This window comes from Carettochelys insculpta, chromosome 2 (assembly GCF_033958435.1).
Source record: "Carettochelys insculpta isolate YL-2023 chromosome 2, ASM3395843v1, whole genome shotgun sequence".
In the NCBI taxonomy this organism is placed as follows: domain Eukaryota; kingdom Metazoa; phylum Chordata; order Testudines; family Carettochelyidae; genus Carettochelys; species Carettochelys insculpta.
The window spans coordinates 186,419,782-186,436,039 of NC_134138.1; the positions used below are offsets into that span (position 1 = coordinate 186,419,782).

At 40.1% G+C, this 16,258-nt stretch overlaps 1 protein-coding gene across 1 annotated transcript in view; it reads right to left on the reverse strand.

The window, feature by feature from the left end:
* ANLN (anillin, actin binding protein) overlaps window positions 1-16,258 on the reverse strand; it is a 56,281-nt gene that overhangs the window by 8,912 nt on the left and 31,111 nt on the right. Inside the window, exons 16-23 of the mRNA XM_074986052.1 lie at window positions 16,057-16,105; window positions 15,903-15,959; window positions 14,258-14,296; window positions 13,892-13,913; window positions 13,074-13,186; window positions 11,161-11,214; window positions 6,119-6,205; window positions 2,042-2,149 (exon numbers count right to left, since the gene is read on the reverse strand). Coding sequence (XP_074842153.1) covers window positions 2,042-2,149; window positions 6,119-6,205; window positions 11,161-11,214; window positions 13,074-13,186; window positions 13,892-13,913; window positions 14,258-14,296; window positions 15,903-15,959; window positions 16,057-16,105 — 529 coding nt within the window. The remainder of the gene's footprint in view (window positions 1-2,041; window positions 2,150-6,118; window positions 6,206-11,160; window positions 11,215-13,073; window positions 13,187-13,891; window positions 13,914-14,257; window positions 14,297-15,902; window positions 15,960-16,056; window positions 16,106-16,258) is intronic.

The following is a 16,258-nucleotide window of genomic DNA, read 5'->3' on the forward strand; positions in this document are numbered from 1 at the left end:
TCACAGAAGCTGCTCTTTGCTAGCCCCAACTATGATAAGGAAGCAAAGAGCCTGCAGAGCCTTCTTCACAGTGCTTGTCAGGCCAGGGCAAAGATAGGAAATATAGGGAGACAACATGGGGCTGCTGGAGGGTGTAGGTGTCACACAAGGGCTTATAGAGAGGCGAGACTAGAGCAGCAGCTGAGTGTGAGTAGATGCACAGGACCTCAGGTGGGAGAGCCGTGCAGGGCAACATGGGCAGGGGTTTAGAGCTACAGGAAAGAGAGAATGGCTGAAATCAGGGCAGAGAGAGACTCATGGGGTAAGGAATGCAGGGACACAGGGTGATGAGCTGAGAGGAGGGGACTAACTAAGCGAGTGCAAGGACACATGGACGGGGTAGATGCCCCTGGCTGAATGGAGGAAGCTAAGGGGTCAGGCAGTATCTGCATGGAGAATATTTCCTAACTATGCCTTCCTGCCCACCCCAAACCCAGCCTGTTCCATACTTTCTCTCCCCAACCATGCCTCAAAACTCTTCAAGTTCATACCCAGGCTCCTTCCCCTCAGTTTACTTCCACTACTAATTACTTCCTTCTCCCTCAGCTCTTCCACTACCCCGATGCCCTCAAGCCTTTGCACTCCTTCTGAGCAGTGTATGAAATACAGCTCTATATTGTGGTTTAAATTACGCAAAGTTTTGTATTTGTATATCAGTAATGAACCTGTTGGTCACAGAATGTTTCCTAAATGTGTTTCATTGTCTGTATCGCTACAGAAATACTTCAATAAGTATTTTGAAATAAATTTCCAAAATAATTGAAACTGGTGGGACATAGTGTGTTGACAAAATATGCAGAATTGTGTGTGTAGATTTTTAAAAATTTTGCCACAATTTTTCCAGGAGGAACACATGGAATTGGACTGATGAGCCAAGAGGGCTCAAATCAGTGAGAGATAATTGGGCCATTAGCTTCAGAATAATTCCAATGGTCTATAACTTTTAAGACATACGTTTAAGCACCACAAACTCCACCACATTCAAGAGTTGCAAGACTACAGCCACAGCTGTAACATGGTTCAATCAATTCCATAGGCAGTAAATCATGCTACTAAGACTTGAGCTGTACTATATTAAAAGAGTAACAAAGCAGCATGTAGCACTTTAAAGACTAACAAAATAATTTAGCCAGTGATGAGCTTTTGTGGGACAGACCCACTTCTTCAGATCAATCTCATTTCCAATACAGACTGGTCTTCTGTACTTATAAGTGTCAAAAAATAAAGCAATAAAAACTGAAAAATCAAATAGGATTGAAGAAAGCGGGTGAGAGGTTGGTGTGGGGGGGAGGGTGTTAATAGCCCAGTCTGAGATAATTATGAGCATCAAAAGGAAGGGAAGCAGTCCTTGTAATGCATGGAGGTAGTTGAGGTCTCTGTTCATACCATGTATTATTGTATCAAACTTGAATATGTACTCTAACTCAGAAATCTGTCACTCTAACCTGTTAAATTCTGTATGTTCCAGTACACAAATTCTCAGGTCTTTAACAGAATGGCCCCACTCCACTGAAGTGTTCACTGACTGGCTTTTTAAATCATGTTGCTTAAAAATAAGTTTTATTAATGGGGGTTGTCAGGCTGAGGATGCTGTTCTTCCTGACAGAACCCATACTATTTAAATGAAACTTGCTTATATGAGTTACACCACCTTTTCTACATTGAACAAGACAGTATCTCAAGCAGAGATAGCTTTAAACCTTGAAAATTAAAGAGAAAATGAGCACCTTCTGTGCCACCACTATGGCAACTGCCACCAACTTCAGGAACTGACTCTGACTTTTTGTCCTGGGTCAAACAAACTGGGAGAAGCCTTATCTTGTACACCCGAACCCCAAAAGCTTTAAGAGCTCAGGTTTCTAGGGACTAACTCTACATTGGGGGCGGGGGAGGGGGCAGGAGGCAGGATTAAGCAAAGACAGATACTGTGAAATATTCCAAATCAAGAACCCTCCCCCACTAAGCTATCATATTCAGTCAGGTGGATTATAAATTACATTACCTTTCGCTTTTCATCATCTGGGTATGTCCAGTAAGAGATGCAGTTTCCAGAAAGTACACACCAGCGCCGATGCCAAGCCCCAAACCCACTAACATCTTCAAACATTGTCTGAAAAGAAAAAAGTGACCTCTGTGCATTGACATTTTACACACCTAGTTTATTCCAGTTTAAACTATGTTGGTTAAATCACACTGGCATGATATCATCACCTTTATATCAGCAACTGGGCAGGATATTTTTGGGGATGTGGGAAGGGAACAAGGAGTATACGACTAAGGGCTTGTCTGCACTACAAGTACACAAGTAGGGTGTTGGGAGTTTACTAACGAAGTGCTGCACTGCATATGCAGCACTTCATTAAGCAAATCCCCCCGCAGCAACTTGAAAGTTTTAAACTTTGAAGTACTGGCTGGCATCTAGCAGTAGCTCACCCACCAGTACTTCGAAGTTGCCCCAGCACTTTGAAGTAACAGCAAGTGAGCTGCGGCTAGGTGCGAGCCAGTACTTTGAAGTTGCCGGGTGGGGGGGGGGGGGGGGGAGTGGAATTTGTTTAATGAAGCGCTGCGTGTGCACCACAGTACTTCGTTAGTAAACTCCCAACACCTTACTTACCATCCTTCCTTCGAAGGAGGGTGGTAATGTAAACACAGCCAATGTTAATGTATAGTCAAGGCTGTAATAAATCAATCAGAAGCTAGGTCTTGTCTTTTGACACAGTAGGATAGATCTTCAAGTGCTTAGCAACCAGTAGCTCCCCTTGTTAATCTGAGCCAGATTTTCAAGACTGCAGCACCTAGCATGATGAGCTTTTGAAATTTGGCAGTATCAAGGCATCCTTGTGCCTTTAGAAATTAGAGGCCAGGACTTGACACCACCAGCCTTTAGGATTCACTATACTATCTTCATGACATCCCCCCAGTCGCTCCCCTCAACATTAAAACACTTTTGTCTTCCCACAATATGTAATTCTTATCTAGTGCTTTTCACAAGATCCATTTCACTGCTAAGACCTGTCATTTGTAAGGACCACAATGTGACACCATGTTGCCTTCCACAGACCTCACACCCATTAATATACTAAGCTGGTGTGCGAAAAGGCTTTTGATAAGCAAAACGGAACTTTTTTAAAAAACACATCTGCAATCTAGAAGTTTCTTAGGTTTAGAGTGCTGCTATCCCCAATACTTCCAAAAACAAGAGAAGATGGTTTATAAATATATATTTTTTAAACTAACATTTTGGCTGTGTCTACACGGGCACAAATCTTCGAAATAGCCATATTTTGAAGATTACTAACGAGGCGCTAAATTGAATATTCAGCACCTCATTAGCATTAGGACGCTTCTGGCCACAGCTACACAGGGGTCCTTTTTGAAAGGACCCGCACCTTTCGAAATTCCCTTATTCCAATCAGTGAGCAGGATAAGGGGATTTCAAAAGGTGCAGGGTCCTTTAGAAAAAGGACCCCCGTGTAGCCGCGCCAAGCCACACACTTTCAAAAGAGGTGCTTTTGAAGAGCTGCAGCTGGAAGCGTCCTAATGATAATGAGGCGCTGAATATTCAATTCAGCGCCTTATTAGTAATCTTCGAAATGGCCATTAGCCTGGCTAGTTCTAAGATTTGTGCCCGTGTAGACACACCCTTTGTTACCTAGAACTGAATTGCAAGTGTCTCAAGTGTTAGCTAGAATAGTGGCTTTCAACCTGTGGTCCATGGACCTTGGGGGAAAGAGATGGGCACTGCAGATTATATCTGAAGTTAAAGGGGTCCACAAGTCCACTCAAAATTATTGAAAGGATCCACAAATAAAAAATGTTGAAAACTACCAACCTAAGACACGGAACAGGTTCAGCAAAGTGCAACTGTAAGAGTCCAATAAGGGAGACACTTAAAACTAAATCAGTTACATAAAAATCAGACGCTAAATGAAGATATTAATAGGTAGGGTTTAATAATGTTGTGGTAAGATGAGTGGGGGAGTCAAGTAAGTGTTAATAAAAGGTTAGAGGAGGAATTGAAAATAATACAAAGCTACTCAAGATAGGTAATCCCAAAGGTGACTGCAAATTGCTACAAAGATCTCACAAAACTGGGTGACTGGACACCAAAATAGTAAATGAAATTCAATGCTGATAAATGCAAAGTAATGCACATGAGAAAAATCACAACTCTACGTACAAAATGTTGTTACGTTAGTGTTATCAGAGACCTTGGGAGTCATTATGGTTAATTCTCCAAAAACATCCACTCAACATGCAGCGACAATCAGAAGAACCAACAGTGGTGGGAATTATTAGGAAAGGGAAAGATAATGAGACAGAAAATATGTTGTCATGTTATACCCACATCTTGAAACTGTACTCTAACCTGGTTGTCCCACCTCAAAAAAAATATATCAGAATTAGAAAAGGAAAAATAGGGCAGCAAAAATGAGTATGGGTAGGGAATAACTTCCATATTACAAGTGATTAATAAAACTGGGACTTTCAGCTTAGTCATTTCTAGTCAAAGTGGGGGACCGTAGAGGTCTATCAAATCATGACTAGTGTGGGGACAATAAATAAGGAAGTGCTATTTACTCCTTCTCAAAACACAAGAACTATAAGTGTCCATATGACATGGATAGGCAGTTGAGTTTAGAAACAAAAAAAGAAGCACTTCTTCACACAACACAGTCAACCTGTGAAACCCCTGGCCAGAGGATATTGTGAAGACAGACTACAACAGGATTTTTAAAAGAACTAGTTAAATTCATGGAGGCTAGATCCGTCAGTGGCAATTAGCCAGGATGAGCAGGAATGATGTGCCTAGCTTCAGTCTGCCAGAAGCTAAGAGTGGTTCATGATTACCTGTTCTACTCATTTCATCTGAAGCACTTGGCCACTGTTGGAAGACAGAATACTGGGCTAGACAGACCCCCGCCCCCTCCCCCCCAGCCATGTTTCTTTAATTTATGCAGACCATTTACTTCTCTTGGCAAGATTGACAGGTTTTCCTGTGTCACATTACACACTTTTTCCTAGGCAATTCATACGGCAACACATTTCAATAGTACTGAAAGCCAGTGTAAAACAGCTCAATTCTAGAAGGCTTTTAAGACCATAGTGAAAACTCCCAAATGGTTTATGCTTAATAGAGTACAGCAGTCTACTTAAAATTGCCATTTTCATGCATTTAAATGTTGACTCAAAAGAGGCCGTTAAGGAACGTGGAGGCTTAAGTAACTAAGCATGCAGTAATATGCAGACCAAGATAAAGGGGATTTCAAGAGAGTGTGTGTAAGCTCCCAATTTTATCTATATTAATAGGAAGACAGATATCGGACTAGGAATTCAAATTATAGCAGACATTTGTTTTTACAAAGGCATTTTTGCAGCACATTTAGTGCCATCTGCTGGATACACATGTAATAATACCTTTCACAAAGCTGGAATGGCAGCTACATTTCAACAACAAAGGCCAGATAATTAAAGATTTGGCTTTGCAGATGTTGATTTTAGATGATTTTGTTTCTGATGAGTAAGTCATGCTCGTCATGCTATAAATCAAAAGCCAGACGCACAACAATGTGCATACTTACACACAGTTTTGCTTGTTTACAAAACAGTATCTTTGATTACATATGATCTGCTTTTAACAGGTCAGAAAGAGTCCAAGTTATCAGGAAAAAAAAAAAACCTCTGGTAACAGTTGTAGAATTTCACCCAATGTCACTGCCATTGACTAGCCAGATTAGTGCCTTTAAAGGGAGGTGGGATGGAAGGACACAAATGACAAATAAAATGTTTGGCTACAACCACACAAAATAGAAAATTGGACTTTTTTTTTTTTAAAAGATTAGTCTACTAAAAGGCAATATTGATTGATGCAATTTCAGTCTAAGACAGCTCTGCTTTTCACCTAGGCAAAAGCACATCTTAAATCAGTCTTACAAATCTTATTTTAAGTCAGAAGATATGGGTAGAATGGAATTGTTTCAACCTGAGTATTTATCAAACCTGGTTTGGTTAATGCCAAGAAAATAAAAGATGCTTAATTAAGTCAGAATGACTTGCAAACAGTGAGCAAATTACTTACCAAAAATCCCCTTTCTTCCACGAAGGAGTCTACTTGACATTTTAGTTTTAGATATATATGGCCTTCCAAAGACGACAAAAAGGGAACCTGGGGGAGGGGAAAAAAAAAAAGGCTATTTAATTTTGATGCATGTCAACAGCTTTGTTTCCAGTATAAATCAGCAACACCAAAAGGCACATCTACATTACAGGGAAGATTGACACTGATGCAGTCAACCTCCCAAAGGTTAATTTAGTGCACGTAATGGGGAAGCAATCAAATTTACAGGGCACCCCCCAACCTTGACCACAGTACTCCTGCCCCCACATTGGGAGTAACAGAAGTCAATGGAAGGGTAGGTTCCCATGGACCTCTTAGTGGAGACGATGCAGAAGCCCAAATTAAGGTATAGCAACTTTAGCTACGCAATTAATGTAGCTGGAATTGTATACTTTAAGTCGACACCCACCAGCTTCCCTTACTCCTAACAAGGGGCAGAAGTACAGCTGCTGATACAGGAACTTTTAAGTTCGATTTACTGCAACCCTATCTGGTGCACTACACTGAACTCCAGAAGATCAAACGCAGCAGGGTCAATCCCTGTAGTGAAGACGTAACCTCAGATGCCATCTGTGCTCTTCTGAGAGCAAGGGTGGAGTTAAATCCATTTGTAAGCAGAAGAAAGCAGAAAACATGGCCACAAGACAATATATCCCAAACATAAAACCTTGGTTAGAGTATTCCATACAGCTAAGCCATACGTTTTTACCACTTGTTTTTAGCACGCTTACACAATCACTACTAAGATAGACTAGGCCATAAGTAGGTGAAGAATCATTTACATCTAAATTCTGTCATCTCATATCATTACTGGGTTTCTTTGTCATCTAGAAGCTGTTTCAGTAGAGAAGATCTTGCAATAAAGCTGAGAGGTTCACAGCATCTCATCAGGATTAGAATGGATTTAGTAACTCAGAATCTAAATGCATTATTTTGAAGCATAATATAGTGTGTTCACTAGTGTTTGTTCTCCACATTACTGATGAGAACCAGCACAGCCATGCATTACATCAAATAGGGGTAGAAAACCCCTGGGCTGTGGACTGAAACCAGACCCTGGCTTGCCTGGATCTAGACCCAAAGACTCAGGTCTTCCCTCCCCAGCATTTGGCCCATGGTGGGGTAGGGAGCCCCAAGCCTCGTAGGCCAGATCAGGCAAGCCAGGGCCAGATCTGGTCCATGTGCTCTGCCGGGGAGGAGAGCAGGAAGCAGCTTCACTGCTGCTCACCACCATTCCCCCAGCCAGGGAAAGGGGAGGGGGAGTAGCCACAGCCGTGCTGCCTGGAGGCTTTATCCTGCCACTTTCATTGGCCATAACTCCGACCAGAGCAGCAGAGGGCGGTGCCTGGGAGCAGAGGGTGCAGAGCCACGTGCATCTGAGAATACTATACACGTAAGCTGCACCCCCATCCCCTGCACGCTCTCCCACTCAGACCCCATTCTACCCCCTCCTGCACCCTGCCTCACACCCAGACCCCCCTCAAGCCCACTCCTCTACAGACTGCCCACCCCCAAGCCCACTCCTGTGTCCTCCAGCACAGAACCCACACCTCAAGCCCACTTCTTGGTAACCCCCTCCCACACTGCACTCCTCATTTTTGGGCCCACCTCAGAACCTAGAGGGGCCCACAAAACATACTAGGCCTGGGACTGGTGTGTGAGTGGAATGTCTGTTTTTCAACCAGGGACCACATCAGTGAGCGTGGTGATTTTTTTTTTTTTTTTGGCTTCTCACTTGTGTGGCCCACTACTGATTTGTCTATGGGACAGTGGCCCTGACCCAGAGCCAAAAAGGTTCCCCGCTCCTGACCAAGGCTGTGTCTACACTAGCCAAAAACTTCAAAATGGCCATGTTGAAGTTTACTAATGAAGCACTGAAATACATATTCAGCGCCTCATTAGAATGCGGGTGACCACGGTACTTCGAAATTGATGCGGCTCGTCCAGACAGGGCTCCTCTTCGAAAGGACCCTGGCTACTTCGAAGTCTCCTTATTCCTATATCCGAATAAGGAGACTTCGAAGTAGCCAGGGTCCTTTCGAAGAGGAGCCCCGTCTGGACGAGCCGCATCAATTTCGAAGTGCCGTGGTCGCCTGCATTCTAATGAGGCGCTGAATATGTATTTCAGTGCTTCATTAGTAAACTTCAACATGGCCATTTGCATGGCCATTTCGAAGGTTTTGGCTAGTATAGACGTAGCCCAAAAGATCAAAAAAGCCCAGGATTCCAGCAAATGCACTGGCGCTTCAATATCGGTGTGCTCCCTACAATAAATTGTCTTAACCATAATTCTATCATCCAGCATAGTGAAAGTAAATACAAATAAATACAGAATAAGTTTACAGCATACAATGCTACTGCTCTTGGTAAATAAAGTAGTCTGCATATACTTGTTTAATAGCTAATCTTGTTTCTCCTTTAGTGTTATGCATTACTACGTATACCTATTATCCAGAATAATGGTATATCCAGTAACTTACCAGTCCCAGGGGTGCTGAATATGGAAGAGTTTACTCTTCCATACAAGAAGAGTCCCCTTATCCCACAGATGACTTGGATGTGTATATTAAATGAAGCAACACCCAACAGGACCAATGCTATTCAACACATTTGATAGAAGTTTTGCCAATGCCTTCTATAGGAACAAGATCAGGACCCCCATATTCGCTACTTAAGGGTGCATACAATATCGAGGTGAAAAATAGGATGACATTTTAAAAGATGCTTTTATCCATAGCCAGTGTTAGGACTCTGAATTGAAAAGCTTTTAGGTTGTCAGTAGATTTAGCCCAGATACAGAAGTATACCTGCAGAGGCAAGCGATCTGACCATTTTTAAGAGTACAAGTTGAACCTCTCTTGTCCAGCATCCTGGGGACCTGAGTGGTGCCAAACGAGAGAATGCACCAGACCACAGGAGGTCAATATCATCTAGCAGCATTACCAACATTTCTGTTGATTACTGGACTCTTAGAAGACATTTAGAGATAAATTACAGCTAAGTAACAGCACAGAACTCAGAGCCAGAACTGGTGGCTAGAAACAAACTTTATGGGACCACAGGAAACTTGGCCACAACCCAGGACAAATGGTCATCTAGCTAACTAAATTCATGCTGGATTACGAATGTTGCTGGTTGACAGAGTTCCAAATTAGAGAGGTTCAACATATACTAGGATTGTCTCAGATAAAGTATGTAGTTTTATTCCTGCACTAGGAACTTTTGCCAGCCAAGGCTTCTCTGTTCCTTAAAGTACCTTGAGCACCCACAGAAAGCTTCAGGAATCAGATTTGCTTTCTTTTAAAACCTGATTATATTTTGGAAAGAATAAGCACAAATGCTGGATATTTTGTTTACAACAGAAGTCCCTTGCTCCACAGTTTACTATGTGTCAAGAGACAGTTATATTCAAACTACAATAAAATTCACTAAACCTTATTGTAAGCAACTTACTAAGAATCCCAATGACAAGGTTTCCAGTGAGAATCATAGCTATAATCTTATTTAAGTGATAAGAAAGGTATCAAATATTAATGGAAGACTCTTGATCATGCAACTAATAATCTGTCACTTGATAATTCTCAGTAGCTATGAAACACTGGGGACCACCACCAGCTGTATTATTTATAAGGGGAGTTCCTCAAGACTTCCTCTTGCGTGAGAGAATTATGCTTTTTTTGGCAAAGTCTCCCTCAGTTTTCAAGTTTCATTGATTGAGAGAGAGATTTGCTGGACAACTGCATGAAAGCTGCTTCTACACATGCCCCTTCTTCCAGAAGGGGGATAATGAGCAGCCCAGAAGATGCTAGAGGCGCTGATGTAAATTTCCCATGCCTCATTAGCATATGGCCATGCAAAACCCTCCTTCTGGAAGATATCAGCGGGCTGCACATCTACATGTCTATTTTGGAGTCTGAAGAGCTCCAAATCACATGGCCATAAGCTAATGAGGCATGGGAAATTTACACCCATGCCTCATTAGCATCTTCCAGGCTACTTAATACCATGCTCTTTCCAGGAGAAGGGGCATGTGTAGAAGCAGCTAAAGAGAAAACTCTAGTCCATGACTTTTGATTAACTAGTCCATGACCTTCAGGAATTCCATTATCAGTGATGGAATTGGAGCTGTTCTATAATCTATGGATCCTGTATGTCAACATGGGTATTGGCATGCTGACTGTAGGAATACAGTATTCTTTTTTCTTAGCATCTCATTAAACTAAACCAAAAAAAAAAATAGAAAGATTGGCTCACAATAAGCCACTTCTCCACAAACACTTGAGGGTTCAGACAATGCTAGGACAGGAAGAGGTCGCCTTGCTTATACACCTTCGAAGCGAGGAAGAGCTGTTCAGGAGAATAAGACTAAGGACTGTAAACACCTGCTGAGGTGTCTGAAGTTAGGCCTGCTTGCAAGTTTTTAGGAAAGATGTATGTGGAGATTGTTTAGGAAGGATGCATGTTGCAAGATACAGGATTAAAAGTAAGTATTTTGAGGAAAAGGCTTTAAAATAAAATATAGCTTTCAAAAAAGCAAGATGGCTCACTGTATGAAGCATCCCACAAATTCTATGTTAAATATTTTGTGATGCCTTCTATGTCACAAATACGTCAGTTGGTACTAGCACTTTGAGGGAACTGAGTGGAAAAGTAAAAGTAAGATCACTTGGCAGCACTAGTCTCTAGAAAAAGTTTTGTTTTTTTTTATATTTGGAAACTGCAATTAAAAGCATTGCTGGCTTTTAAACAAATTTGAATTCTGACTGCATGTGGGGCATTGCACAAGTATAAACTGTCACTACAGAGTTGTTGTTTTTTTTTTTAATGACTCAGTTGAAATATAAACTTTTCAATTGGCTAAATTTATAAGAGAATCTTTGTACAAGTCCTAGAAATATTTCAATTTCTAATTACATCAGAAGCTTAAGAGCAACTGACATGAGTAGCAAAAACTAGGAAAATAGCATCTCAAGTGTTAATCACAAGCAAGTAAACATAGCAACCTTGTCCTGGAACATAAAGCCCAGTAGTTCTCTTTCCTTCCCTTCATAATTAATCTGGGGAAAAAAAAAGAAATATGCTGAACATGAAACAAAGTGTTTTTTGTTTTAAAACAGCACAAAACTACATCTGAGTATGTTTCATTCCTAGCTGCTTTCAGTCTCGCATTGTAGAAACAGAAGCATTTGAACACAAACCTGGTGGTCATGTAAGCCCCCATATGGGAAAGTAAAAAGTTAAATTAAAAAGCAGTTAGGTGCAGTTGAGGAGCAGGACATAGCTCAAGCTTTAACAAAAAAAACAAACAAACACAGGCCTGCAAACAACGTTAGATCTTCACTCTGCCTGTAGAATGATGTGCATTTATGGTACCGAGAAACTGAATAATATGATAGTTCAAGAAGGATTTCCAGGAAAAATCTGTATTTCCCAGGTTGGCCCATGCACTTAAACACTATCAGACAATCATCACGGCTTCTAAAAAATTTAATTTTCCCAACCAAAAAAAGGATAGTACTCAAACATGAAGCACTGAGCTCTGAAAGGTAAAACACCCAGTATCTCCAGGAACTGAAAGGTTCCAACAACAAATCAAGTGCTTAATAATCCAAGAACAATTCCCACAAAGGGCCCAAGTCCAAAAGGAAAAAATCCCAATAAAAAGGGCTAATGGACGCAGCAAAGGGGATCAGAGTTGGAATCTAGAGCGGCTGGCCAATTTCAAGAGCAGTTTCTCCTTTCTTGGTGTTCACACCTCCACATTAGCTACTGATAATGGGTTACATCCTCCCTGACTTAACTGACCCTGTGAGTTCTAGCCTTCCTTTTAACTTGGACTCACTCCTTTTCATATTTAGACCCTCCTCTGGAATCCCCACTCATGCATCTGACAAAGTGGGTCTTTGCACTTGAAAGCTTATGCTCCAGAATGTGTGTCAGTCTTTGAGGAGCCACAGGACCTTCTTGTTTTTGCAGATACAGACTAACACGGCTACCCCTCCAATACTTGTCATCTAGAGCTTGTTTGCAAATCTCTAACCATGGTCTATAAAGACAGCTTACTACAGAAGTAAAATACACTAAGTGCAATCATTCTCAACTTGACTTTAGTATGACACTTCAAAGTTTATTAGAGTACATAAAATAATGAGTTACCTTTTTGGTATCTGTGCAAGTTAACAAATTATAGTTCTTGGCATATAGTAATAAAATTATTTAACTGTGAAGGATCCTTTCCTTTGTTAGGCAGTTAGTGTTTACAAGTTCTAGAGTTACATACTTATGTGCAATGTAATTGTGACAAAGCCATATTTATACATGAGCACTAATAACAGATCTCCATTTGTCAAAATAAACAAATAAAGAAGATCATGAAGAACATGGATGCTAACCAAAGTTACGAATTTGGCGGGGGAGGCACAGCAAGGGAAGGAAGTTTGTTGTTTAAGTCATCTCCAAATGAAATTCAGTACAGAGGAATTCAGATAAGTTACTAATTATTGTCAGAAGACACATTAAGTGGCTTCTTTGTCAGGTTATAGCATATTTTACAAATCTATCAACAGCCAATTCTAAAGAGATCTGTATGAATAAGATTACTTCTGATAAATTTAACCGTTCTGGAATGGATACCAATGCATTCCTAGCCATATGTCACTATCATACATTTAGCTACAGTAAGTGGTTCTCAGTGCCAAAAAAAAAAAAAAAAAAAAAAAAAAAAAAAAAAAAAAAATAGATTTTTGGTATTGCAAAACTTGTACTTCTAAAAGCTACATGTGATATTTTCTGCAGATTTTTAAATGGTTTTGTTTTTAAGGTAGCAATATTGCCTAGAAACATTGGGCCATGCAAAAATTCCATTCTTTCATTACTAGCATATTTTGAAGAAGTAGTAAGAAATATTTTCCATTACCTTGTCCAAAGTAAATTTGGTGTTCCCTATTGAAGGTAGTGAAATCTTGTGAGATCCAACAAGTACAAAGTTACTAGTGCGCACAGCATTGGGGCCACTTGGACTGGCCATAGCTGACATGTAGAGAGAAGGAAGGAAAATATTAAGATTTGACGTAACACCTGCAGAATTATATAACGAGTTGCTAGGCTCACAGCCCAAAATACCAAGCAGAAGATGCAAAGAACGAAAAGGGAAACATGATTATTTTGCTAGTAACTTCACCCTGATTCTGCATGAATGGGGTATGCAAGCCACTGTGGAAGGCAGACGCTCAACATTTATGCAGCGTTGGAGAGAAGCCATACAGGACTTCTTCAGAGTCAGGAATATAGACATGTGAAAGGAGCCAATAAAATGCACATTGATACCTTAAAATCCAGTTTTCAGAGTTAGTCTTCCTTTTTGAAGACTATTACAAAATTATGCAGTATTGCATCTGTTGAGAGCAGAGTCCAATATATGAATTAAAATGCCACAACCCCTTGATTGTTGATTTACTTTAACACACTTTTCCAAGAAATTAATGCTATAAATATTTGATGCCAGGAGTTAATTTTGGACTTGTACAGTAAAACTCAGCTAGTCACAGCAATAATTTGCATATAAATATGGGGCCAGATTCTCAGCTGGTGTAAACTGACATAGGTCCATGACTCACACCAATGGAGAATTCAGTTTGAGATTAACTACAATCCAATCCTATTGAGATTATTATTGCTTTTGCTACACTGTGTTAAAGACATCCCCATGGTACAAGAAGCTTAGGTTTTGCTTACCTGGGGTAAGAAGGGTGCTTTTCTGGAAAGACAGAAAGGTTCATTAGGGAAAGTAAACCAACTAATTTTAGAAGCTTGTTTTATGTAAGCTAAAACCAGTCTTTGACACAGCACCTGAAATTCTAGATCTCTTAAAAAGAGAGAATATACACTAATTTCACACTTTTTAATGCATTTAGACTAGCCAGCTAGCACACAACTATATGCTGAAAAGGCTTGGATTAAGCTAGGTAGTTTTGAGTTTCAAGTGAAAGAAGAAAAGTTGTTTGAAGTGGAAAACAATGTTGTTAAGCATGTGTGAACATGGCCTTTAGAAAAGGCAATTTCAATTTCCAGAAATTATTAGCATATTACATGAATACTTACAGTAGTAATGGATGTCAATAATCTCTTTGGAGTAATAACCTATAACAACAAAACAGCATGAAGCCCAAGTATATTTCAGGTTGCACGTTGTTAAAATCAAGTGTAGTTTTAATATACACATGATAAAAATCCTATTCAAATATTTCAGTCTAAAGCAATTCTGACTAGTGATTAAGTCTTGTCCTGAGTCAGCCAAGTTTGTTTTCCTATACTGAAGGTCCAATGTTCAATAATTCCACTTAAATATGTAATAAAGTACAGACCAAAAAGACAGAAAACAAATTTAAATTTGTTGAAATACGTAAGTATTCATTAACTAGATCTGGACAGCAGGCATTTAAAATTAATATATAAGCCTTCCATTCATGTGGAAATCTTTAATGCATTTAGCAGCATAACTTCCATCTGTTACACTAGTAAGTTTAGCAGCAGTTGAAATGAGGTATCAAATAACATATACTATTGTTAGTAAATGAGTGCCTAATGTTTTTGTAAATTGACACGTCAGGTTGTAAACTTGTTCAATTAACAAACTAAACAAAACCCCCAGGTAGTTAGACAAAAATGCATGCATAGTAATGAAGAGCAAGACAAGTCCACCATGACATCTGATGGGAAAAAACCAGATAAGAGTCAGGTGGCTAGAACTCAAAGTTTTCTAAGTGACTTGACTACTGCAAACTTTCATTAAGCACTGAAATGTATCTACTGAACCATCCTGGTTCTCCCTTTCCTAGGCAACAGAAAATTGCAATTCCAGTTAACAAGTTAATGCCGTGCTTCTCAAAAGGCTGGTTCTTGGCAAACTGTGAAACTTCCCATAAAACTATGGTACAGGTTGCACCTCCCTGGTCCACAGCATGATCAAGATCTGACTGGTCCCAAGAAAAAGAATTTGCAACAGGCAAAGACTGATTTTACAAAGTAAAATCTTGGTCTGTTGGGGACCATTCCTCCTCTCCCTGCTGCAACAAACTTCTGCAACAGAAGTCAGAGCTAAGGAGCTGCAGCACTATTGGGCACTGCGAATGTATGTACTTCACATCTCCAGTCCTAGATCTGTACAACAGAGGAGACAGAGTAGGCAAAGGTGAGGGGGTAGGAGGAGAAAGTGCACACAAAGTCTCAAGATCATCCTTATGTGAGGAGGAGGAAGAAATTGAAGCTTTAAGAAAAAGGAAATTGACAATCCTTTGATATGACGGCCAACATTTACAGGAACTGAGCAGAAGAACAAGCCTTGTATGTCCTGCAGGAGCTTAATTTACATAGGCAGGGCAGGGGGCTGGGAAAGAGAATTAAAAACTTTTTGGATGTTTTAAATTAGAGGGTTAAGTGTCTCCTACTCCCCCCACACCTTCACTAATAGTTAGTTGGCTCTCCCCACCAGTTTTAGCCACACAAAGTTCAGGTCTCATAAATGCAGGAAGGATTATGGTAATCTTTACCAATGTTTAGTCACCGAAAAATGCCATAGTTAAGTTTTCAGTCTTTGATCTATCATAGTTAACTATTTTCTGAATTTAAAAAAAAAAAAAAAACAAAAACAAAGAGAAAATAAACTGCAGCTGAGTTCTGTCCTGCTTGCTTTATATTGCTTCATTTATTTCTTTTATTTAACTAGTTCATCAGTTCTTTTGTTCACCTTTGACTTATTTGCCTTCTTCTTCTTATCATTGCCTGTGCCTTCTTTCCTCTGTGCCTGTAAAACAAGGAAGCATTTGAGAAATAGATAGTGCCTGGCTCCCCCCAGTGGCCTTTTTTAAAAAAATTAAAAATTGAGAGAAACAAGTACATACCAAATGGTAAACTTCAACATTTATTTCAAAGTCACTGGACACATCTTGCCTAAAATAAAGACAGTAGGCTACAGTTAAAAGCATTAGTGTCAGTAGTGTTTTTAAAAAGTTCTCTTCAAAAACAGAAGAGTAATTCGCAATAGTTATTCTGAAAGCAATGTCTATAGTAGTCAAAATGTTACATGTGCATCTAAGATGAAGT